This window comes from Vidua macroura, chromosome 5 (assembly GCF_024509145.1).
Source record: "Vidua macroura isolate BioBank_ID:100142 chromosome 5, ASM2450914v1, whole genome shotgun sequence".
Taxonomy (NCBI): domain Eukaryota; kingdom Metazoa; phylum Chordata; class Aves; order Passeriformes; family Viduidae; genus Vidua; species Vidua macroura.
In genome coordinates, this window is record NC_071575.1 from 22,383,813 (window position 1) to 22,410,617 (window position 26,805).

At 42.1% G+C, this 26,805-nt stretch overlaps 2 protein-coding genes across 2 annotated transcripts in view; one reads left to right on the plus strand and one right to left on the minus strand.

Moving 5' to 3' along the window:
• SYN3 (synapsin III) overlaps window positions 1–26,805 on the plus strand; it is a 192,169-nt gene that overhangs the window by 57,336 nt on the left and 108,028 nt on the right. Inside the window, exons 6-7 of the mRNA XM_053978623.1 lie at window positions 3,085–3,241; window positions 9,112–9,201. Coding sequence (XP_053834598.1) covers window positions 3,085–3,241; window positions 9,112–9,201 — 247 coding nt within the window. The remainder of the gene's footprint in view (window positions 1–3,084; window positions 3,242–9,111; window positions 9,202–26,805) is intronic.
• The window catches only part of TIMP3 (TIMP metallopeptidase inhibitor 3), a 37,600-nt gene continuing 22,847 nt past the window's right edge, over window positions 12,053–26,805 (minus strand). Inside the window, exons 2-5 of the mRNA XM_053978626.1 lie at window positions 23,938–24,020; window positions 17,849–17,960; window positions 17,042–17,163; window positions 12,053–16,410 (exon numbers count right to left, since the gene is read on the minus strand). Of these exons, the coding sequence (XP_053834601.1) occupies window positions 16,213–16,410; window positions 17,042–17,163; window positions 17,849–17,960; window positions 23,938–24,020 (515 nt within the window). The 3' untranslated portion in view covers window positions 12,053–16,212. The remainder of the gene's footprint in view (window positions 16,411–17,041; window positions 17,164–17,848; window positions 17,961–23,937; window positions 24,021–26,805) is intronic.

The following is a 26,805-nucleotide window of genomic DNA, read 5'->3' on the forward strand; positions in this document are numbered from 1 at the left end:
TCTTGATCCCTGGGAAGTATCTGAAAGCTGAATGAAGTCTCCTAGAATAATGGAGGGTAGCCAGAACCTGAAGTGAGGATGTCATCTTCAGTGTCCTGGGAAGATCTTTTTCTATTGACACAAAGGGCAAAGTGTCTTACAAGACTGTCAGTCTTCTAAAAAGAGAGCAGGAGAGCCCATCCTTCTCCAAAAACACCAGGAAAAAGCTCTCTCACCCATCACGGTGCTGAAATATAAAGCACCCTTTGGCTACAAATGATTATGCACAGCAGAAGGGTCATAAAGAGGTATTTTGACAATCACAGAATTGGTTGGGAAAGACCTCTAAGAGCATTGATCCAGCCATTAATGAGCACTGCCATTTTCACCACTAAATCACACCCCTAAGTGCCATATCCACACACCCTTTGAACAGTTCAGGGGGTGGTGACTCAACTACTTCCCTGGGCAGACTGTCTCAAAGTTTGATAACCCTTTCCATGAAGAATTTTTTCCTGATATCCACTAAACCTCTCCTGACACAACCTGAGGCCATTCCCTCTTGTCCTATGCCTTGTTACCTGGGAGAAGAGGCTGATCCCCACCTCACTACAACACATTCCAGCACCTCATGTCTTTCTTTCAGTGAGGGACCAATACTGAACACAGGATTTGAGGCGTGGCTTCACCAGTGCTCACCACAGGGGGACAATCTTATGTGTTGATCACACTATTTCTGATGCAAATAGTGTATTCTTCTGTGTTCTTTCTTCATGCCCTCGAATCTCTTTGTGCTTCAGTGAGAAAAGCTGAAGGACCAGGAAGCAAGTCAGAGTTATGGCTATATGCAGAAATAAGAAATAGGAGATCTCTTTAAGGCATGAAATCTCCCAGCAGGAATCGTTGTCATCATCTGCTCTGCATGCTGGGGAGCTGCTTTCTGCACAGAAATATTATTGATTGTTATTCATTTTGCTGCTGGTCTCCGTTTCTCTGTTCAGGCTTTAGTGCTCTTCAGCTGATGTTTATTCTCAGTTAGTCCCAGGCCTGGCACTCCACTGCCTTGTTCTCAGTATCCATGGGAACATTCACATTGTTCCACAGCTTAAAACAGGGATTCAGTGTCCATCTTCACTTTAGAGATTTACTCCTCATCTGCTGCATGAGAGAGTGCCCTGCCTTCCTACAGGACACAGAGTTTGAGAATAGGCTTTTCTACATTAATTCTGTATTCTTGTGTCCATCGTCGAAGTGGAGAAACTCTTTCTTTGCCAGGATCTGAAAAGACAAGAGCTTTTTTCCTGAGCTTTTGGCTGGCAAAAGTAAAGCAAATGAAGGCAGTTTCCCAGCCACTGTGTGTCCTCCCCCTCTCAGAAAGCTGGATGAAGAGACATGCCCGGAGCTCCTGCCTCTCCAGGCACCACAACTGTTCAGTAAGTCAGCATAGATACTGAGGCCTGGTCCTAAGTAGCTGGTTAATCCTTCCTGGGGACCTGTGCCTGCCTCCAGGGTACTTTCTACACAGCAAGTTCAGCAGAATGGAGCAGCTCAGACTTTCCGAGATTTGTATTCACTTGCTGTTTCTCAGCAGGGGTCACCCCACTGACACCAGGGAGGTCCATAAATCAGCTGCACAGCGATAGCACAGCCCTCTCGATGCTCATTATGCATCTCGCTGCTGGAGAAAAGCACCACCTTTGGTGCCAAGTACATTAGGGAACATGCCTAGGTTTAAAAAAACTCCATGGGAGGGAATCACAACATTTCTACAGCTTGGCCTCTTGCATCACAAAAGCTGAGCATACTCCTCACCGTGTCTCAGGCGGGTGATAACAAAAGTCCAAGGTCAACAAACAAAATGAATAGCTTTAAAACAACAAAGCTGTGCTGGGGTTTGTGTACAGTGCTTGTTGCCACAATCTGGCCCAGAGTCACCATCTCACATTTCCCTGCCAGAATGATGGAAATATAAATAGGGGTTATAAACCCAAAATATTTCCAGCTCATACTTCCAAAGGATAGAAATTATAGTCTCTTAGCAAGGAAAATGTTCGAGGGTAGTGAGGTAATGGGACCTGGTTACAGAGCTCATTTCTCTGAAAATCTTTAATACAGCATGGAAATTTTTCAATGTCCTTGATGCAACCTCTGTTAACTTGTAAAATAATCCCTTCTTTCCGTGGAAAAGCCCCTTTCTTCAAGAATGAACTGCTGAGCTCCATTTGGGGAACCATTTCTTTCCAGCTGCTGTTTCCAGATATTTTTGAATGGCTTTGAAGACAGAGTGTCAGCAAGGAATAAAATCTGGCTGCTTGAAAGATAATCCATTGCCTGTTGGCTTACCTAGAAAGGGCCTCACTTTTCTGTGCATTAGCTGAGGGCTGCTGCTGTTGAACCATAGGAGTCCAAGCTCCACTCTTGCTAAATAATATTGTGGAAGTCCATGCCATGAGTCACAGCAGTGTATGAGGGGCTCTGCTCATTTGATTAATTACATGGCCATGCCTGCCCTTCACTTGTTGACTCATAACCATAAGAGCCTGGGATGTGCTGCGTATGTAGTAAACTGATTAAAGAGAGAATGTGTGTCAATGTATGGATGTGTATGAGAGCTTTTTGAAATCCCTTATGATCTCCCCACCCACTGGGCATGGCTTCAATATGGAGCTCAATCGTCAGGAAACAAACTTGCTCCCTCATCTGCCTTGCACATTGCAACGAGCTTGCCAAGAACGGCCAAGCTTTTAGAAAGAAAAGAGAATCCCCCCACCAGTGAATTTATGACCCTTGGCTCTGCTTGTGGCTTGTTCCTGTGCATGCCTGAGTGACATGGAAACTGCAGAAAATCTGTTTGGCCTGTTTCTATGCTCTCACACTTGCAGCTATGTTGGATTTTTCCTTTTTTTTTTTTTTTTTTTTTTTTTTTTAATGACTAGGGGGTTTTGTTGGGTTTGTTACATTATAACACAAGCAATACACCATGAGAGGCCCAGAGAAGAGCAACATGTGTTAGTGAAAAGAAATGGGAAGGATGGAAAAGAAACAAGGAGCGAAGTGCTTCTGGAGCATTTGAAAGTAAAACACCATTCTCCTCGTCTCTTCCAGGTCTTTCAAGCCAGATTTTGTCCTGATCCGCCAGCATGCCTACAGCATGGCGCTGGGGGAAGACTTCCGCAGCCTCATCATCGGCCTCCAGTATGGTGGCATCCACACGGTGAACTCCCTCTACTCCATCTACAACTTCTGCAGCAAGCCCTGGGTGGTAAGTAATGATGCAGCTCTGCTGTGAGTCAGCACTGCACAGGAGATCTCTGGTACTGATAGAAAGCCCAGCTCGCCTTCCAGGAGTTTCACAGGAGTTGGTCTCTTTAGGTTAAAATCTAAACAACCTTAGGAATCCAGGAAGGAGTTGTTGGGGGAAAAAAACTACCAGCACTACTTCTTTATCAGCCTCTAGCTATATCAAGGTGTTATTTCTTCACCCTGAGCAGGATGTTTCCTTGTCCCAGACTCTAAAGGATCACCAACAGCTGACAGTGCAGAAGCACCTAGATTTCTTGTCAGGCATGGAAGAACCCACATGGGAAGAGGTAGAGAAAATCAGTCCAGTCAGGGTCAAATCACCACACATGTAGCATTTCTCAGCAGTCCCAGAATGAAATGAAATATTGTCATAAATTGTTGGTTCATTGAACCTGAAACACAGCACCTTGCTAAGACTTTGGGTGAATCAACTTCTGATGAGGACAGGACAATGTTTTGATATTTTGCACTGGAAGATCCCTTCAACCATTCTTTAAATTTTGTCAAGTTCACATGAAAATCTCAGAAAACCTTGGAAAACATTATCATTGACTTTTCTCAACCCCAAATCCCCAGACCATTTCTATGACCAGCTCCAAGGCAGCTGAAGCTGCAGAAGCAGGAGAGTTGGAGAGATAAGTTGGCCAAGAGCCACAAGAGTAAGGTTGACCATGACAGCACCTGCAGGAGGAAGTCAGATCCTGATACCATTTTGGAATTGGCGTATGGGTTTTCCAAGTAGTTTTGTCCCAAAATGTCTTCTCTGATCACTGAGGCTTCCAGAATGGAAATTTCCCTGCTTTCTTCTGGGTTCAAAGCAGGAAACTACAGCTATATGGATGTGAGAAGGAGATGGGGCTTTCCAATATGACACCATGGAAAACTTTTAGATGTGTTTTCAGGAATTCTCTTACTCATTGCACAAATTGAGCTTGGGTGAGATAGAATGTTTATAGCAGATGATAACAATCTTCCTCATCACCTAATTAAGTGGGGGTTTATTGTTGTTTTTCTTCTTGGAATAAATATCCTAGTGGTTCTCAGTGTGTTGGTTGGTAGCTAAAGTCCAGATTAGGTCTGTAGTGACTCAGACTTTTATTTCCATGATTGGGCAGTGTTGGATTTAAGTAATTTCTTACTAAAATGGTGCCAGAGTAATAAACAGAGTCTTTTCAGTTTTCAACCCTTTTACAACATCTTTGGGGTTTGTTGAGGCCATAAGAAAGATCTTGGGTTTTCCAAAAATGCTGTCATGCAATAATCAGGGTAGTGAGAACAATCTCACTTTGCCATGACTGTATAGGTGTTTAATGTACATTTGACCTCAGTTTCCATTTGATTTTTCAGCTCCAGGCTCAGTATCACCTCCTCATTGTTTCTGACAGTTGGTCCTATGCACAAGTGCATTTGCCCTGGTAACCAGACAAAAAGCCTCCACATTTACACTGCCTTTTGCTGACAGTCCATTCCATCTGATTTTGTGCTCGAGTCAGTCAGGGCTTAGTTGACACTTTGCAACTCAAGCCTTGTAATTACATTTCTGATGGTGTGAAGGGGCCTCAAGATGTGAAAGGCCTATTTTTAGGCATCTAAAATAAAAGAAAACAAACAAAGTTAACACACTTAAAAAAAAAAAAAAGAAAAAGAAAAAAAGAAAAAACGTAGTGCTGGAAAGGCAGTGTGGGAAAACTTGGCTCTGCCAGCAGCTTGGCTCTAGGTACTCTGGGTCTGGTTGTGCCATGCTTTCCTCATGGGGAATACAGCTGGCACAGGCAGCCTTCCCAGAGGAATCAAGGAAACCACTTGCAAACAATTTAAACAGGTTTGCAGAATGCCTCCTTTCCTTGCTGCGCCTGCACACACATCACCCCCAAACCAGAGATTGTAACATGCTCAGCAATCTAAGATTGCATTGAATGAGCAACACTCAGATGGTATTTAAGCTCATGTAGAGATTGCAGTGGGGCATTTGAGGGCAAAAAGCTTCACTGGCAGCAGAATCAGAAAATTTTGTTTTTTTGATAGCTGGGATGTGAGAGATAGGGACACTTCGGTGCACGTTCCACTTTTATTGCAAAACAGGCATCTTGAAATAAGGGATCTGCATAACAAAGATTACTGGAAACTTTTTGGATCTAGAAAAGAGTTGAGATACATGAAGAAATGAAATTAAATACCCCTGGGAAAGCTGCTTTTCACTTGCATTTTTTATTTTCTCCAAAAATTGTTCCATTTCATAGAAATGTTTATGATTTTGTGGAGGGGGATAAAATTGAGAGTGCTTTTCCTTGGCAATTTGCAATCATGTTTTATTCTCAGCAACTCTAATTACAATCAGCTGAGTTTGGGTTTGAGTTTACTCAAACATGCAGCCCGATTTTTAATGACAGTTGCCAGGTTTCCAGTTCTTCAATACAAAAACTTTTTCAAAGATTAAAACAGGCACAGTTTCAATTAGATGTTTCTGAGAGAAAAGAAAAATGTATTCAGGGGGTCTCACACTCTGAGAGAAACATCTAAGAGATCTAAGTTTTAAGATGATCCCAGAACGATTGAGAAATAATATTACAAGCACACTAAGCACTATGCTTCAACCACCAATAATAATTTCTGTATTAGAATTCTAAGTTGCAGTCCAAAATACCGTGGGAAGAATGCTTGGAGTAGTGCTCACACTACTCCAGGTAGTAATGTCTGTAATTGCAAAGCAACTTTTGCATCTGTAAAGCAGCAGAAAATAAGAAGCATTTCTGACAGTCACCTCCTGAGTCCACGGACTCCTAGCCAAACTGTCAAGGGATATAGGCTCCCTCATGACCTAGGCACCTTCAAAATGTGTGAAAGGCCTTAAAGTCCTCTGAATGGATCTTTTTATTTCTCTGCAAAGACTCCCTGCATGTAACTCTCATCTCCAAGCAGTCAGGCCAAGGTATTTCCCTTGCCTACGTGTTCCAAATACCTAAAACCAGGCTGTGCCACACTGCCTTCCCCCGCGTGTTATTGGTGGTCTGGATGCAATCTCACTAAAACCAGTGGAAGAACAGAAAGCAAGAACTGCTGCCAGCAGTGGAAGGTGTGGTTGTATTTAGCAGAGCTGCTGACAACAATGTTCCTACCCATCTGCATGGGGAGATGTTACTTGAGCTCTGTTATCAGGTATCTCAGAGGCTGCTGCACCACATAACGTGGGAGTCTCTTTGTCAACATCCTGTCCCTAACAACTGGCAAAAAAAGAGAAAATGGGAGGGAACTGTCCTATGAGGGGCAATACCAAAGTCAGACCTTTTTGCAGGCTTGGCCCAGTGATGAGGCTCCCAGATGTCTCAATCTCTCATCTGAAACACTCGCTATTTCAGCAACAGCCAAGAGCTGTATGCTTCAAAAGGAACAAGTCAGAACATTGTTTATCAGCTGCACAGTTTCTCCAGTTATTTTGTTTGAGCTGTTTTCCCAGGATAAATGTACATTGCCTCAACATCACGGTGTCCATGGTTCACCCGGGCTGTGTGCACACACGCCAAGGGGCATGGGCTGTTCTCAGCCAGAGTGTTTTTCCTTCTCTCCCTGTCTCTGGCTCATTCTGTTTAACTTCTAAGCCCTGTTTGCTCACCTTGCTAGTCAAAACAGGGCTTTATTTTTCTTTTCTAGAATGTGCAGGGCTAGTACAAGTAGTTGAGAGAAGCAAGCTGTCCTCCTTCCACAACATCAATACCCTCCTTGCCAACAATAATTATTCTACATTGGGAGTTTTTCCTCTTATCTCCTGATGCATGTGAGGGTGGTGGTGGTGTTAGTGATGCGATATGCTGCCTCTTGATGTTTCCTGGATTTTCTTTAAATGCTGTGTTTTGAACTATGAGATTAGGAAAAGGATTCTTTGCATTTGTCTGCAAATCTGCTGGCAACTGCCTCTTCAGCATTTGGCCTGGATCTGGCACACACCTTGCAGCCTATTTTTTTTTTTTTTCACAGTGACTGCATGCCAAGATTTAACTCTCAAAGGGGTTGTTCTTCTCTACCAGCTAATGAAGTTTCAACTTTTCATGCAGCAATTCTTTTGGAGTCCTTAGACTAGCCCAGTAACCATGAGAGGAGTCTTAACAGGTCTACTCAGCAGAAAACATCCTCAGTACCTCTCTCTATCTACAATTTAACCTTGGTGTTGTGACTTGGTGCATTTACTGGCTCCAGCTGTTGCCCAGAAGTGCTCAGAACATGCAAGATTAAGCAGCTAATGCTATTGGGAAGAAAGGTAGCTTGCTTTTCTTTCCCTTCTTCCCTAGATGTCTGTTTCCTTCCCTTAATCTGTGTGTTACTTCCCTCATGTGACACAGGGGTCTCCTTCAAGATTAATACATCCCTACCGTTGATAGGTAACTTGAGAAACTCATGCAAAGGACTTAAAATCTGTCCTTACTTGGCCCAGGGTGGAGACTTTTATAAATTAACTTGATTTTACCAAATTCTGGGGTCCTTGGAAACTGAATTCAATTTATAAACTACTTTGTGAATAGGACTCAATGGGGAACCTAGTCCTATCTACCAGCTCAGCAGGAACCAATCCCCAAACATTTTGTTCTCTTATGTGGCTGCTGGACCAACGGCTTCACCAGCAGTCATGCCAGTTCAGCACTCTGTGGTAACAGGGCTGTGTCTAAGCTCCTCCTGAGATTCTGGGGTATGCATCACTCTTACTCTCTTTGGTATATGAACCCTGCTTCAGAAACACTTTCTGTCATGGTTATTAGGTTTCTCCCTTATAAGTTTGATTTTTTTTCTCTGGGTGATGAATGATGGATCGAACAGGGAGGCTGCAGACAACATACAGAACAGTCTGCTTGCTTCACAGATGGCTGAAGCGGAGCAGGAATTTCCTGTGATGTGTTACGCTTCTGTTGGTGTTTTGGAACCTAACAGAAATCAAAACTCAGTCCTACCATGGGGAGCTTTGTGTCTGGTCGGGCACAACCCTGAATGATAAAAGGGTTTATAATGGTGATGATAGTGGTGATGAAGGTGAAGTTCATGCTGATGGGTGGGGACAATGACAAATGTTCCTCCTTGTCTATGAAATACCAGAGTGGTTGCTGTCCCTATTAAGGTTACATACTGCTCTCTAGACACCACCCTCACAGACTGGTGCCCCCCTCAGACCTCATGGTAGATGGGACAAGGACAGGCAGATGAAGCCCTCTCTCTCCTGTCATTCATGAAGGGTTGTTGGGGGGCCCTTGGTCCACAATAAATGTCAGTTCTGATTAACTCTCTCCCTTGGTCTGACACTACTCCCTTGGTAGAGTCCCTTGGGACTCTACTCCCTTGGTCTGACACTCCAACCCTCTTGTAATTGCTGTCCCTTAGCAGTTCTCCTGCCCTCCAGCACAAAGTGCCTTGCTTGGATTTGGTTGTGAGGAAGAGATCCAAGGGACAGCTTTGGTTTATTTGGTCTCTGATGGGAGTGGTGGCACTGATTTCCTGGCTCTATCCTCTACTAAGAAAGGCTCCTCTCCCCAGCTGCATTTGGAATGCAAATTTGTTCATAGTAGATCTGTAAGTAAATGCAAACTGATTCCCTTCTGGCTCTTGAATCCCTTCTATGCTCCCTTAGTCCAAGGTCTGTGTACATAGGCTGGCTTGGCCATGGATAAATACAGCAGCTTCATATTTTCTTGCTGCTCTCAGGTCAAAAAAGCAAGGAGGGAAAGACATGATAACATTTCTCTCACCTCCTTCACCACTATCAGAACATTTTGCAAGCATTTGCCTGTTGCACAATAAGTCACTGACATCCACTGTGTCTGTTTTTTGTTCCCCCTCCCTCACCCCAAGTTCTCTCAGCTCATTAAAATCTTCAACTTGCTGGGCCCTGAGAAGTTCCCCCTGGTGGAACAAACTTTCTTCCCAAGCCATAAGCAGATGGTGAGTAACTTTGCTTTCTTCTGATGCCACTATGGATGGAGTGGAGATGCAAGTTGGGCACAGGAAATGGTGGTGGGAATGCTGGGGAGGGTCTAAATTTTGCTTACAGAAAAATACTAGCTAAAAAGTGCTATACAAAAGGCATTGCTTGGGAACTTCTTTCCTTTCTTGCCCAGCCTTCCCCTAGGTCATGTAAGGACCTTGAAAAAATGTACAAAGAGGCTCAAAGGCTCAAAACTAAAGCAGAATTCCATTATAAAACAGAGCCAACAAAAAGCTCATCCCTTAGAGCAAAAAATCACTCTATTCAAAGATAAAGTGGATTTTCCCTCCTCCTGGAATTGTTTAAAATATGCTGACAATTTGGAACATGGGTTCTAAGAGATGTTTGTTTGTTGAATGTTAGTTCTCTTGATCTGCCACGTGCTCACCATCCATGAAACATTTATCAGCCTGAAGGTACTCAGGGTAACTTGGAGTTCTTAAAAGAGTTTGTTTCAGCTTCTCATGTTTTCTTTGCACAGTGCTTTGGGGCCTGGTCTTTCTGTCAACAGCTGAACACTCAGTGCCCTGTGTGACTGCTGGGCACTGTACCAAACTCTCAGGGCACCTTCCACAGAAATCTGCGTAGGTGCCTTTAGTCCTGGAGAACATGGCAAAGAGAGGGGCTTTGTTTACAGCTGGTCATGGCTCTTGTTTTTCCTGCATTAAAGGAAAGACTAGTCCTTTGTGAGTTTTTGCTCCTAACTTACACCCATGAATTAATGCTCTTCCTACATGGCTGGGGCTTTGATGAAGCCCTGTATGAACCATGACCCCCTGTATGACCACTGGCTGGCTAAGCTAATTTCCCAGGCTTGACTGTGAACCCAAGCAGCATTGCCAGCCTGAACATAAGGGTTGTTGAGATGTCAAACTAAGGCTCAAAAATATTCAATCCTGTCTTTTCTCACACACTTGTTGCAACACTGTGGGCCAGCCACAACACAAAACAGGATGTAGATACATGATAATTTAGTTTCTTGTGAAAAATCCCACTGCTGCCTGCTAGGTACTCAAATATTTTGAAATGCCAGTCCTTCACCTCTCTGTTCCAATACTCTCTCCCTACCTGTGCTGTGTAGACTACAGCACTTCCATGCTTCACAGGCACATCATGGAGGTAAGTGCAGTCATGAAGTTGTATTATCATTTAGGACATAAATAAATGGATAGTCCTTAAACAATGTAACAGTGTTTTGCACATTTATAAGATTGAGTAGTCATGTACCTATTGCATTTAATTCCTAATGATTTATGAAGAAGGTTTTGTGACTTAAGTAATGCTTCAGGACAGTTGTGACTTGGACCACCATTTCAGGAACAGCATTTTTGGAAGACTTGATAAAGGTTATCATTGCAAATAAGTTAGCACTTTTATCACAATTTTCTTGTCTGGCTGATTCTTGGTTCCTCAGATGTAGACGTATTTGGTACGAGCAAAGTAGATTGGTTTAGCACTGATTTTAATTTCACTTATTTTCCATCTTTATAACTAATCACCTGCTTGGAGATGCTATTACCTACTTCCAAAAGGGTACAGGAAACTGTAGGTAATCTCATATGAACACAAACAGTACTGCTGACATGCAAGCCTGAGTAATCTGGTTTAAATCAGTCACTTCCCAACAATTTACAGAAGCAACAATCCACTTGGGCAAGTTCAGGTCAGCCCTTCCCAGGTGACGGGGGTGGTCTGCCTCACGGAATGAATCTTCACAACTCTTTTCTGGGAGCATCTTCACAGCATCCTGAGTTGTGAGAATCTGAGAGGTCAAGTGCCTACACCAAGCATGCGGCACTGCAGTCATCACCAAACACCTGTGGAAGTTGCTTGTCCACTGTGCATCAGCTTCTCCATTTGTCGGATAGGAATATACTGATCCCTTTTACCACTCTTTCTCTTCACTCTCCTGGAGGCATTTCCAAGCTGTACCAGTGAGCACTCATAAAACTCACTGCAGTCCTTTGATGAGCGACCCCCTTGGAAGTGTTTATAACGAACGCTATGGTTTTACCTCTCTGCAATATGACACATTTTAAGCACTTAAGTTCTCACATAGGAGACCCTTATCCTTCTATATCCAAAATTTTCCAGAGTCTACTTTCTAAGCCTTTGGATTAAACAGAGAACAGATTCAAAGTTCTCTTTCATTCTTTCATCTCTGTGGAGACTAGATTTTCCCAGAGTAAAAAGTGAGATATAGGAAGTCTCTAACAGTAGGTCCATTTTTGTGAGCATTTTAACTTATCTGAAAATGCTTTTTCTGAAGCATTCTCATTTCTCACGAGAACAGGGCACTTTAAATCAGCCTTTAACAGTGAGCCTAAAGAGAGGACACAAGATTCTTACATTTCGCAGCAGAAAAGATGAACCTCTGTTCCCTTTGCCTTGGGCATGCACCTTTCAGACCTCCCCATAATAATCAGTTTTCTGGAAATAAGAGCAATCTGGCAAACGTTCTTCCAAGGACCTGCTGGTGCTACAGCCAGCTCTAATGAGTGCCTTGCTCTGTACTGACCTCCTATGGCCAATTAACAACTGGGAGTCATTAACTTCAAAACGGATTCTTCGCCTCTCCTGGGCTTATGACCACAGTAACAATTCTTAGAGAGAACAACCTCTTAAATAGAAGGGGGAATTCCTGAAGGGATCTTTGCCAAAGCACAATAATTGCCAGAGGTGGAATATCGGCTTTGGGACCAATAAAAGGTTATCAGAAAGGGGAAGGATATTAATAAATCCAGTTGCAAATCCATTTGTGTACATTTGAAGTTGACCAAAACTAATATAAGTGAAGCAGAGACAGAATGTCTGTGATAGAAATAAAACCACTTTACTGTTTAGAATAAAAGGACACTATAAAAAGTGAACATTATGCAACATTACCTTAAAAGACAATATACATTCACTGAATATAAAATTTATAAATAACATGGAGGAAAACTGTAAACAGTGCTAGAAAATTTAGCAACAAATACATTCCTTCTGGACAAGATTTTTCACATGGGTTTGGTTCTCTCCCCAAGTTTCCGTGACTATCAGGAACAGCAGAGTGGCTCTATGAAGGGAGTGTCAGAGAGAAGGAGAAGCCAGTACAAGCAAAACAGCAGCAAATGGTTAGTGGGATTTAATGTTTTTTTTTCTCAAGATTGGTAGCCCCAGAAGTCACTTACTCTAAAAAAAGCCAAAACCTTTTGCAGTTCCCTAAATTCTGTTCTGTCCTTCTAAGCTACAAAGGACATTATAAGAGAGCAGTATTTTCAGAGACATCTGCAAGGATGGGAACTTGTTCTCATGGAGGCCTTTATTTCCAACAGTCTTTACTTTAAAACACAACAGTATGTTTCCCATCACTGTGAGGTAGCATTTCACTCTGACAAGTATGAATGGGCTACAATGATAGATTTATGTTTTAGAATTGTCCTACCTTAAGGGCCACATAACTCCTCAAAACATGGGAAATTTAGACTTAAAATGACTTTTTTTTTCCCATACAGGGGAGGTAGAAGCCTCCCACAGGAAGATTTTATTTAAGGAACTCCATGCACAGATCTCCTACTCTCTACCCTCTCCATTTTGGAAAAGGCAAAGAGAACCTAACCTTTCCCAAACCTTCAATATCTATTTTTGTCATTTTACAGGGGAAAACATTCTACAGCAAGTAAAGGAAAAATATGCATACAAAACTGAACAGCTTTGGTCTAGAAATTAGCTATGCACTTTAAAAAGTATTTTTAATAATGTTTGTGTGTCTAAAGCATAGCGGCAGGGAGTGTGTGTGTAATCCTGGATGTCTCCATTGGCAGGCAGAAGTGACTTAGCAAGGCAGAAGAAAGGAGAGCTTACAGAAAGCAGGAAGAAGTCTTTGAATCTATTTAGAGCCTGTTCAATCCATGTAATGGCTTCCACTTCAGGAGTGCCTTCAGGCAGGTCCTTATTGCAAACACAAGCCCAAGAAATGCATGTCCCTGATAGCATCCACAGAAACAAAATAAAGAAGCTTCCCAAAAGAAATGTATTTTCACTGGATTCTTCCCCCTCCTTTCGGCTTCACATTTTGAAAAGCCTTAACATCTGTTTCTTTACACAGCAAGGACAAAGATTTGCAACCAAACCTCTGCCCCTGCCAGTCTAGCTGTCTGCATCTCAGAAACATTTTACTGTCTGCAAAACAAAGTGGGAATATGCTTCACTTTCTGGTAATGCATCTGCTGTTTTGTTGTTTACAAAGTACATAGCTACATCATATCCTACGTAGGGACACAAGTCCTCATAGTATTAGAATGCAAATATTTTCACAATAATTTGAGTGCAATACTGTGATGTCTCAGCTAGCTAAATGAATCAGTGACAGGTAAAATACGCAGAGCTGCAGTTTAATGAAAATTCAAATCAACATTTTACTGCATCGAGGGGCATTTTTGTTTAGCCTTTCAAAGCTGTGAGAAGTGGCTGCAGCTCAAAGAGACACTAGCTTTGCCAAGTCACCTTGAGCTTGAGGAGGGTCACATCCTGCAATGCCAACAATGCAAACACTGAGGGTGGCTCCATTCTGCCCTCAGTGACCCTCACAGATTTTGTCAGCCATGCAAAACTCAAACAGAGATTGTTCCACTGGGCCCAAAGCCCAAATCCATATTTTGCCAAAAGGAACAACTTTCTGAACCGCCACCTGATCCTGTGATGGGTGTCATGAAGCACCCTACTCTCCCTCTCATCTCCAACCCATAATTTAGGAGTAGTCACAGGGAAGAGGACTTCTGAGAAGTGTTCTAAATCTAAATCACAGGAAAATCCAACAGACTTTCAATGTGTTTTGTGCTGCCTTGCCACTCAGAGCTGCTGGGAAAAAAAATATATGCAGCAGACCTAGGCACCTCTTACAGCAACTCTGTGAAAATGCCCTTTAAAGTTCATGCTAAAAATTAAGCTTTTTGCTGTAACAAGTCATCCAGCAAATGGGGCGTTTCAGAGGGTGTACATCTGGCAGAGCTCTGGTAGCACACAAGGAACTTAAAAACACATCAGGGCCCATCTCAGACACTCATTCTTTTCCATTTGGCAAAGTGGTTCTAAACAACTCTCCAGTAATTGCGGTCACTGACAGTAAAATGCTGTATTGCCCCAAGCTGGAGTCACTGTAACAACTTTTTCCTGCTGGTGGCAGCTCTGCTTTCTAAGTGGAATGAACGGAAGATATATGGAAACTTAAGATAAATAATCATAATAATACAAAAATGAAGTTAAGCACAATCTTCTCCCTGCCCAAGCCCTCCCCATCCAAAACTTAAGTCACCCATTTTGTCAGCACCCCTTCTTCACCATCATTAAAACTTAAAATACTTTTATTTGATAAGAAAAATTATATTATAGTTTTCTTAATAATAAAAACAAAATAGAATGAAAAAAACTTCTCCAGTCAACAGCAAAGCACAAGACAGTAAGGCTTCTCCTCCCACATGACTGCAGGACATGGTATGAGCACATGCACAGGGCTATGCTTAACAGTGCCTAGAGGGAAACACAGCACTTGACACAGAAGGAATCCTCCGGGCAGCTGAAAATTTTATGATCCCAGACAACACTTATTAGGAGACCACTTTTCCTTGCTAGCCCACACACACACTTCCTTTCACCATATAAACAAATGCAGCTATTGTAGCTGCAGGGGAGGAACTGTGGTGCAAGGAGTTACAGAGGAAACAATGACTGTAGCCACTACTGCAGATACACTGGAGCTTCAATATCTTAAAAGCGACTCACCAACTCGGAATGTCAATATTTCTGTCTTTAAAACACAATCAAACTATTCTTTTGTTTATAACACTAAAAAAATTCCACATCCTGTCAAAAATAGCTTATGTCGTTATGTGTATATACATCTTAGTTCAGCAAAACATTATTCTGGCAATACTTTTTTTTTTTTTTTTTTTTTAATAATATGAGTTCTAGCAAGTCTCCCCTTTCCCTCTTGCACATGATTGATTTGCAGTTGTTATTTTTGCATCTGCTTGGTTTAAGGTGTTCACAAGCTGGTTTTGCTGTTGAAGCTAAGCTGCAAAAATTTCAGGGGCCAATGCTGCTCAAAACAGGATGGGACAACCCTTCTTATGCTCTGCTGTACTTACATTTACCTCCCTGAAAATAGGGGATGGGGCTTTTGTTTTTGAAACAACAACAACAAGAATACAAAATACTCTCTTTTGTTCCGGGGAAAGCCAGAACTTTAAATGTGCTGTTGCATTCACACTGTGACTGAATTAGCAAGGACAGTCAGTCAACAATGCTTTTACCAGATGATGTGGTCAGACACACCAGGTAAAGTCTCCCACTGCTGGAGTCAATCACATTGCCAATCTCTCCTAGAGGGGAGGATTTCTTATGGATGTCATTTTGTCCATAGTTTAGGCTGGGTTTCTTTTCATTTTTCTTCGTTTGCCTGATTAATCTGATTAATGAAATCCGTTTCCCTTAAAATAGCCTTTTCTATGTATTTTCAGCACTTAGTGCATGAGGAGGGGTGATGGGAAGCCAGCACATAGAAGAATACAGTGCCTAACTGGCATAGTTTTTAGATTTTTGTTTTCCTAAAAAAATAGAGATTATATTGCTACAGCTAACGATACATGTAAGAGAGCAAGAGCTCCATCTTTTTTTTTTTTTTTTCCTTTATTTTCCCTCCCATTTTTCCCTCTGGTGTGCAAAAGTAAGCTCCCAAATGTTGTCTGATCAAAATGAGTGGTATCAAAAAATGGAAAAGGTGTTTACAAATTCAGTAAGGTAGCGCAGACTTTTTTCTTTCCTTTCCTTTTTTTTTTCCTTTTCTTTTTTAAGTGTTCGAAGTGCTAGAATTTGCATGAAAATAGGCACTAATTTCATTGTCATCATCACGATCTGGTAAGAGTTAGTGTCCAAAGGAAGATCAGCCACAAATAAGGGAGAGGGGAGATAAGGAAAGGGAGAGCTGCTCAGGGATCTGTGGCATTGATTATCGTTTTGTCTGGAGGTGCCCATCCTCTATACCAGCTGCAGTAGCCTTCCACCCTCTGGATGCAGGCGTAGTGCTTTGCTTGATATCCCGAGTGGCCAAAGTTGGAGAGCATGTCTGTCCAAATGCACTCATTCTTGGAGGTGGCAAAGCAGGGCAAATAGTAGCAGGGCCTAATCTGCAATTGGAAAGAGAAATCAGGTAAGGCTACATGTAAAAACAACATTATATAAAATGTCTTTTTAGCAGAAACAAGTGATTCAAAATTCCACAGCCTCAAACCTCACTTACTAATCCAAAATTCAGCCTCAGTTCTGTAAGCACGTAAGCATGTGCTTAGCTTCACACACACAGCTAATTCCGTTGTCAAAAGGGCTTTTCAGGTGCAGAAAACTTGAGCTTATGTGTGTATTTTTGCAGGCCTGATGCCATGTGCAAAAGTCTTAGTTCCAGTGCCAGGCTGTGGGGTTTTAAGTACTCAAAATGTTTACACAGGAAAAAAGCTGGACATATCTTGCCAAGCCTTTGGTACCTGATTTCATTCACCTGCAAATGATTCTGCATAGATTCTGAAAGTCTTCCCCAACCCCAATTAACTCTGACAGGGCATTAAAGGCATAGACTCTGCATTTTTATTTGATTGTCTCTTCTCTGGTCTCAACACTAAAAATGAGCTTTACTTCTTTGTAAAAATTGTTGTCCTTATTTCTCTTCCTGGCTGTTCTCCAGCATCACTGAGTATTACCAAGCCAGGAGAAACAGAGTTCTTGGACTTGAATGTCTGAATGCTACCTTAGAGACACACTTACCTTGCAGCTACAGCCCAGGTGATAACGGTGGTTCAGTCCTTTGCGCTGGGACAGAGTCAGCCGGTCCCATTTCTCATACCAGTTGCACAGGCCAGTGTAAACCTTCCCCTCGTACACCCGGCCTTGAAAACAGACACACGGTCACAAGTTAGCACTTCTCAACTCAAGCACTTCTCTCGTTTCCTGACATCGCTAATGCTCTCAATATGTTTGGCTTCAGCCACTGCTCAGCAAATGCTTTCTTTTATTAACTGGTTCAGGAATCTCTGGCCAGCAAGATAACAGCACTTCTGAAAGTCAGGAGTGTTGTGCCAGCTGAGAGCACCACCAGCAACACACAGGCTAGTAATGTTCTCCAGCTCCTCTTAACAACAGAACAAATGAACTGACACCTTCCCTAGAAACAAGACTTGGCAACTGCCACATGTCCATCCCTCTGCATCACCCCATCTCATTCTCCAGCTCATTCCAAAAACGACTTTCCTTTTCTGACACAGCCCAGTAACATCCAGTTCCCTGTGACAGACCTGCCAGCTCAGGTATAAATTGAGAGCCATGAGCTGTCATACAACATACTTGTCACAGCATGCCCGGGTATAAGATACACTTCAGGAAAGAGAGGGACATCTAGAGAGTGAAGTGACTCTCAGTCACTCAGAGTAGAGTGCTGAACAACAGAATACTGTTGGCCATCTTAACACTTAAGAAATTGTGTACAGAGCTGTCTACACTGCTGCCCATGTCCTTAGCAGGTGTGTGTATAAAACAGAAGAGGTTTTGCTTATGGAGAAGTACAAAGTCCTTTACCTGTAATCAGATATTGGTACTTGTTGACCTCCAGCTTGACTCCACAAAGACTCTCAGAGGCTTCTGTGTAGATGTACTGAACATGTGGCATTATCTGGAAGCCCCTGTACATCTACAGAAAGAATAAAAATGCTTTAAGTCATCTTAAGAGGACAAGTTTTAATTAAGGTTCTTTACAATCTACATTCCTAGTTTGTGGTGGTAAGCAATAAATTTTCTGGTTTTTACAAGAGTGAAGGAATAATGACACTGGGTGGACTCATGGAAGTCTCCCTACCAGATGTGCTGGTAAAGCAGAAAAACCACTTGCTAATAAGCCATTGCAATTCAGCACAGCGACCAGTTTTTCCCATTCCTATTAGTTCCAGTGGCACTGACTGAACAAAGTGCCAGTGATACAGGCTCTGCCAACATCCTGAGCATTTTTTTCTCCCTTATAAAGGTCAAAATTAGGGAGAAATAAAATTAGTTCAAGCTTGGAATCTTTCTCCTCTATGTGATTTAAACAGTTTCTTCCAAACTAAGGGATTTTTCTTTTAAACAATTACCCTATTTTCCAGTGTTGCTGCTGTAAGAGTTTCAAACCTTTGGTGCTTGATCTAAGTCATCAAGCCAGACACCTCCTTCTCAAATGCGTAGCACACACAACTCCTGCTGACCTCAGCAAGGACTTACTATTTCTCTAACTCAATGAATGCAGACATTGAATTCTACACCATCTTCTAAAATTAGCCCCGTACTGATGGGCGCCATAAAGAAAATATCATGTCTACATAATTCCTCTGCACTCCTCCTCCTTCTTCATAATCTTTCTTCCAGCTCAGTTTATTCGAAACATGAGCCCACAGATACACTAGCAGTTAGATTCAGTCAGAAATTAGCACATGTCCCCATCTGACCTGGCCTTACTGCTGCAATTTAGAGAAACTCATGCCCACCTGTTAGCAGCATAGTGAAGTCTTTGCATAGCAATGAAACAACAACTACATGTGTACATTGGACCCATTAAACATATCCTATTTTTGAAACAGAGGATTATTTTCCTGAGAATTTAATCTTTAAATTTTCTTTTTTGTCTTTTCAAAGCATTCAGTCACTCTTTTTTCCCTGCCAACTCCACAAATGGCCAATATTTAGAAGTTAAAGAAGAAATAACACAAGTCAGAGAGAATCAGTTTCCTGGCATTTCCCAGCCTATTCTTTTCTCTCTCCTCTTTACTGATAGACAGCACATTCAGTTTAGTAGTAAATATTAATTATTTAGGCAAAAGAGGATCAAAAAATCCCAAACAATCCCAGTCTGTAGATCTTTGCTGCTGTGTCACCTAAACTGTAGTATTCTTCTCCAGGATGTATTCTTTTCCTTTAAGTCTTCTATTACCCCAGGGTATTTCACCATTCCCCCACCTCCTTTAAAAACAACAAATCTTTTTTTCTTTCTGAAAGAACATCTGTTAATTTAACAGACTTTATTCTAGGCCCAAATACTTAATATAAAACCATAAAAAATTACTGCTAATTCTGCTATGCTGAGAGGTCAAATTATCTTTGGAGCATCTATGGAATGTCAGCCAGGTAAGTTTTTTTCTCCTTAGATTCCCCTAATCAGTATGATCTTGGAGCAGTGTCACAACTCAGGAACAGCACTGCTGGGTACAGTAAAAGACACACTAAAGAGTTTGCATTTTCCAGCCTTTCTTCTATACCCAGCTAATATGCAAGCAAAGTACTTTTTAATTAATCCTACTGTACCAACAAAAACTCATAGATTATGCTTGAAATATGACATTGTATCTATAAGTGGCCAAAGTCTCTTTCAATGGAGATGGAAGAAGTGAACTTTACCTAATCTCTGCTTTATCCCTGCAATTTTCTTGGTATCAGATGACCTACTCAGATTTTCCAATCCAGTCAACAGAGCTGGAGATCTAGATTCTGGCACAAGCATCCTGTCTGTCCTTGGATGAGTTACTTAGCCCTCAGCACACTTTTGTTTCATGCTTCCCAAGGGTACTCTGAGGAAAGGCACATAGAATAAAGGTCACGTGTCCAGACCCCTTTCTAGTGGGTGTCACACCAAGCAGCTCAGATAACGGTATCTAAGCAGATAAAACTAGCTAAGATAACAGCTGGGGCTGCCCAGTTCCTCCAGGCAGTGTATCATCAACACTGCAGAGAGCTGCACACTGTGCATGGCAGTGCAAGGGATCTGTCACTCACAGTGCTGAGCTCCCAGTCATGTTGGGCTAATTAAGTATCTGTGTTACAAAGTCTGCACACGGGCAGGCACACTTGGAGCCCTTTCTTCCTCTTGCCCACAGGGCTATGAGCTACCTGAATCATTCCCCTGGGAAGCTGTTCAGGTCCTTCCTACAGGACTGTTAGTCATCACTTTTTGCATTTCTAAGCCATCAAGCCCAATGTGACTGCCTAGGAAGTAGCCAGTGATGCTGAACTGGGGCTTGTTTTCCAGCTCCTGGACCTAACTTCCTGTTCACATTACCATCAGGGCCACCACTGTCAGGGCCACTAAAGAAAGCATGCTCAGCCTATCAAAAGGCACTTCCATTTCGCCCTCAGTGATCCACATCAATGGGAGTCACTGCCACACCAACTGAACCCATACTGGGGTAGACAGGGCCTCCCACACCCTCTGATGACTGAACAAAATTCACCAGTAGGACCTCGGTTCTCAGGGAAAGAAAAAGAAAGTTTGGCAAGGGGGAATCTTCTACAGATGCCCACTGTTAAATAAAACAATTATTTTTGGATATACAAAATGTCTTGGAAGCGTTGTTAGACCAGTCAGAAGAAACCCACCCATAAAGCTACCCTCTCTCCTAACTGCTACCTTCAGAGTTCTCCTGTCCCCACAAATGTGCATTTTTGGAAGCATAATAACAGAGAATAAAGTATTAGCAAGCATGACATGGTGATGTCTACTAGTGCTGCTCTGTTTCCATCTGTGTCAGCATTCCACTTAGCAGCCCCCATACTGCCTCACAAACGCACAGGCAAATCCTGTGGTGGTTCCTGCTGCTTAAATGACTTCACCCTGTAAAACTGTTCATGATATTCCTCCTTCTATTCCTCCCATGTGAGGTTGCACTAGATACCAAGAGCTGGGAGTCACACCTTGCCTAACCTTCAACTACCTAAAATATAGGCAATTCACAGGAATTAGGCATCCTCTCTAGTCAAATGCCAAGAACAGACACCTCCAGAGCAACTCAGCCCATCCTAAAATAGCTACCTACAACTTATGGGCTGGATTACACTTTGGTGGTTCCTCTCTCTACCCATTGACAATCAAGAGAGCAGGAAAGACTCAACACCTCATTTTAGTCTGTCTAAAATTAAACTAAATTAATCCTACCCCACTTCTTTCCTCTTGGGACTATCACATTTCCCCCCACAGACTCATTTTACAGATAAGCAACAAACCAAGGAAAGTCTCCTTGCTTCTGGCAGCCTGTGCAGGGTGCTGCCATGGTCAACCACGACTGTTTGTGCTCATGGAGAAGAAATATCTTATCTCCTTGTTTCCTTTGCAGTTTCCTAAAATAGGCTTGGGCCATTCTCAGAATGCACTGCAAGATCACAGAACATGTAGGGGTTAGATCAGTCCTGTGCAGATTTTTGACATATGATCGCAAAGTATTCTTATATTATTTGAGAAAGCACTGGGGAGAGGCAGATGTTGATTGGAAAAGCACAAGGCCTCTTCAGACAACAAACCTGAACTCTAGAAAGCCTGGCACAGTTCTGTGCCTGTGGGCTGACCTTGTGCTCCAGTCCAGGCCCCAAGCTAGTTTAGTTGTGAAATGCAGCAACAAGTTCAGGAATGTTAGTGAGATCAAGACTCTAACCCGCAAACTCCAAGGAGCCGTGAAAGGACTATGGAGATGGTTTGTTGCCCTTTAAGGCTTTCAGTGCTTTCCACTGAAATTCAGCACACACTGATAGACTAAATGGCTTGTTTATTTTTCACCTGCAGGTGCAGAAGGGTTTATGCAGACTGACATGTTAGTTCTATCTTCAGAGCTGTTCCCATGCAGCTATTCAGAGCCATAGGGCTCCTTAGTTCTCTTTTCAGCAGGAAGACAGTTAGCTTTCATTGGAGCAAACAAGGGAGAAATCTGCTGTGTCACTCTGAACTCCCCCACTGTATGGATCTAAATCTCTCTTTAGATTGAAGTCTTTAAGCTCAGCAGAAAGACAGCAGGGTTTCCAAAGAAGACAGTTGGTTTGTTTGTTTATGAAGAACTTTGTCCTCCGGACATTCCAGTCCTACTGAGCACTTTGCTTCAGGTTCCTTCCTGCCAAAGGTCACAGTTGAATGTCCAGTGCAACATCCCACCAGCCCACTATCTAAGCAGCAGACATAAGGGCAGTTTGACCAACACATGATTTCCTCTTTAAAATCCCTCTTGCTTTTGTTGGACACATAACTTCCCACAAAACACTGTGAAAATGCTTCTGCAGAAAGGCCCTGTGCTGCAGAATAACTCAATGAAAACAGCCAGGACAGGCTCAGGTGTCTTCGTCAGAAGAGGGGCAGTGTTCTGAGTGGTTAAGGGTAGTAGTTCATATCAAGGGACTAACATTATTCTAGGTCACTGTTCATGGTTGTATGTTAGACAGGAAGCACCACTCTTGGCACTGAGAAGGAGGAAAAGTAGTGGTACTGGACAGACCAGGATGAAATCAGAAAGAGAAGCTGATGAAGCCACTGCAGTATGTGGACACTGAATAGTTTTATGAAGCAGGGTACACTTGCTGACCTGGAGAGTGACAAAACTGGAGAAGAAAGGCACAAAGTGCTGCAAGCTTGTTGAGGCAAACAACAGCCATAAAAAAAAAAAAAAAAAAAAAAAGTGGCAGTGTTGTCTCATTATTGCCAACACAACCAGTTGTTTTTGGTTTGGTTGTTTTTTTTTTTTTTTTTTTTTTTTGTTTACAAATATATATTTCCTTTGGAATCTTGCAGAGAAATTTTTAAGGTTAAGGAAGTCAACAAGCACAGCATCTCATGCCCTCCTATACAAAGTGCAGGCATTCCACTCTTGTGGAAGAGCCATGCCAGGACCAGATTTGGCTACATGCATGGTTTTGCGACAGTTTATGAAACAGGCTTTGCCTCTCCTCCTCCCGGCTCTCGTGCTTAGCTATAAACTGCCTTATAAAGAGAGTTACTGTTACAAGGCAAGTGACTGGTTTTTTCTGAACCTTTACTTTGTCTAATATGTTTCAGATTTCTGCAGTCTCTGCCAAGCTTTTCCATTCCCTTTCTTTTTTTTTTTTCCTCAAGACATAAACCAGTCATAAGACTGGTATGGCATTGCCAAGAAAAACAATCTAGGGCTGATTTTTAGCATTACATAACAAGGGGGCAGTTTAAGAAAAAAAAAAACAAGTCCAAAGCAGCAGGTTGAGTGCAGTTTGTGCAGCAAAGAGTTAGAGCTCTGAAGAAAGAAACTAAAGAAATCAAACAACTGGTGTAGTTGTACCTCTTTTCATCTCTGAATCAATACTTCACAGCTCTTCTAAGCTGACAATATTTAAAAGCTACAATGCTCCGATTAGTTTTTATATAAAGACTTCACTATATGATTTTCATTTGTTTTGTACATAGAAAAAATGCTGTAATCCTAACTGGTGGTCACAAAGAAAGCAAGGAAAGAAGAGAAACGAGCACTCTCCCAAGGCTGGCAGACCCCCACCATAATTTCCTTCTTGGATTTAATGAATGTGCTGCACAGAAAAGCTGGCATTTCCAGTCTAACACTGTGCATGTTGAACACAAAACACGTCTTCAGTACCTAGAGAAGACCATCTGGCATCTTTTACTACCAGAAATCTTAAAATAATGGAAGAATTCAGGTATTCAGCACTGTATGTCAGGAATGATCTCTTCCTGCTCCTTTCCCCTCTTCAGGCAAGTTTCTACCAATTGGTGGTTTCCTTCCATTCTGTATGGCCAGTACAAAAAGTGGAGGTGCTGTTAGGTATGCAAAGTGTTTGTTATTATGTGTTAATTAGATTCCTTACCATATCTACTAGCCTGTGGGATATGTCTGCAAACATACCTTCATCTGCTTGACCGTGTATCGCATCGTTCCAAAGGGTCCATCTTTCATGAGCTTCTTCCCCACCACTTTAGCTCGGATCACTGTCATAAGGGAGGGAAAAATACAGCAAATTATAGACAACTTTACACAACATTTTTGCTATACCCTCCACTAAAAAAAAACCCCACAAAACTGTTTACATAAGTTATCCTGTAAAATAAACAAAAGTCCAGGTCAACCTTCCTCTCAATTTATTCTAAGTCTCACCCACAGTGAAGGCATGTAAAATGGGATGGCAAAGCAGGTGTTTATTTAGAGGAAATACAATTCTGTATGAAGAAGAAGAACAAGCATTATTTGTGGTTAAGTCTTACTGAAATCTGCAGAGCAGACTGTAGCTGGGACCAAGACAGATTAAAATCTTTGCACCAAGCAAAGTTTGTAATGCCTTAATTCTCAGCCTAGAGGATGATGTTCAATAGGAGAGTACTTTTACATTGTCCTTTGTGTGCCCAATGCAGTTTCTGTTTCCCAATAAACGTAACTCAGTACAGGGCACTAGAATATCCCATATCTGGGATTTCACTACAACTGCCACCTCTGAGGTGCCACAAAACTAACAAATGCTCCCTTGAACAAACAGCTACTGTGCAAACCAGATTATTCAGCAGCCATCAAGTGCCCAGTGAAAGCTGCCAGGCTAGCCAGAAGTCACCTGGAAGACAAACTAAAGATCTTGTGTAAACTGCACTGCATTTCCTTGTGGACAGCAAGGGGCAGTGTGTGCTCTGTGGCACAGGTACTACCAGTGCACGACAGCAATGTCAACTGAGCCCAACCCACCACAGATAAGGATTTTGAGGTCTCATAGGTAAGGATTTTTTTTTTTTTATCTAGCGGGAAGTTTACAGTCAATGCTTAATGAAGGGTTCTCTTGCTCATCTATTTTTGGGGCATTCCATACACACACAAAAGAAAATGTTAAAAACTGTTCTACTGATCCTTTTTGAAAAAGTTCTGCAACCACCTGCTCATCTCAGCAGAGGAGCAAAGCTCAGGGACAAGGCAGGCATTATCCATTTTAATCTATCACAGAAAACAAAAAACAAACAAACAAAAAAATCAGGGAGGCATAGAAAGGAGCTAAAGAGGTGGAAGCAGGAAAACACAGTGAGTTATTTATTTGCATTACAGCATTACCTAACAGCAGCAACAAAGTTCAGGGATACATTTTGCTGAATATAAAGGACATTAAACAAGCATCTTATTGCATCTTAGCTTATTTAGGTTTCAAATCTGTAGAAGCCCACCGGAAGGAATTGGAAAAAGAGAAGACTAAGGTTTTTTTCACTACCTAGGTCCAACTAAGGAGGCAAAAAGCTTATTCCAGCTTCTGGAATAATCAGAAGAACAGATTTAAAGGAACAGATAGGTCTGGTTTTACACACCGGTTCCTGGACCTTGTTCCACAAGGGTGGTGTGAAATGAAGACAAATCCACTCTGCTCTGATTTATATCCTGTGCTTCAGCCAGACTTGTCAAAGAAATTTTAAACTAGGTAAGACGGTCCTGGCTTTGATTCAAAGAACCAACAGAACCTTCATTCATTGAGTGTAAAACTTCATTTTTTTTTAAACTTCTATTTTTCAATAGCAGTAAGAGCAATTTTATTGATTCTTCTATTTAACAAGTTGTTCTGACTTCAATTTACTCTCATCTTCAAACTTAAGTAGCTATATTGAACCATGTGCTTGAGGACTGCAAATAGCTTTGAAGAACTAGCTTCCTCCACTTGCTGCCCCCAGCCACCACAACCACCAGCAAAGCTACAGAAACCAAACTGTCCAAGGGTCAGTGAGAAAGAACACAATTCCTTAAGGCTTTGTGAATTCCAGGACAGCTCACTAACACTGGAGTCTACAGCAGAGAGTGTCAAAAATCTTATCTGCTGATACACTGAAATTGAAAAAACTGGTGTTTGCCCAACACATCTAACATGAACAAAAAAATCTTATATCTTATTGACAATTATAAGAAATATACTAAAAGGCAGTATTACAAAATGCTAGGGTTTCCAAACCAGAACACAGTTAGCATATAAGATCACAAGCACATTCTCAGTTGCTGACAAAATATGTAAAAAACCCATTTTCTTCATGTATTTCACTCCTAGCTTGTCAGTCCTTTGACTTCTAGTTAGGGTACCACAGCCATTTCAGACAGAAGCTTTGATTTATGGACTAACACACAGCTTCGCCAAATATTCAGAATGCATATCTCCACTAGGACGTAAGAGCATTCCGATTTCAACTAATAATACCCTTGAAAATCAGTAGAAGGCTCTGTATTTTCCTATTATTGTTCCCTAATAAAGTTGGAGAACAACCATCCTCGCAAATTCCTAGAAAAATACTTAGAAAAGCCATGACAAACCTTAGTGTGGGCTACCACATCAAGCCTTTTGTAAGAGGGTCAAGCCCTCTATTTTTCAGAGAAGGTGCCTTTATCACTCCAATGGTAACGTTTCTAGCTAAGCCCTTTACTGAAGAGCTAGAAATTAAAAAAGAACCCACCCTGCATATTTTTTCCCATATTAAAGGGAAAAACAAGCTGTTAGCCAAGTAGCAGAGGATGTTCCAAGTCTATCACCTGTAATTTGTGAGGTTAAATTCCCGTCCCTGAGGATGAGATGCCTCTGAGCCACTGGAGAGAAATGCTGGATGGACAGAACTGCCCAGAACTGCTCTTGCATGTGTAGCTTCAACCCCCTAAGGCTCCACATAGGAGAGTCACTTGTGTCTACACCTTGCTCTGAGCAGAGCTCCACTCTGCACACCTGCAGCCATGTGTTTCCCAGGCCCTATCTTTGTTCCTGCAAGCCACCAC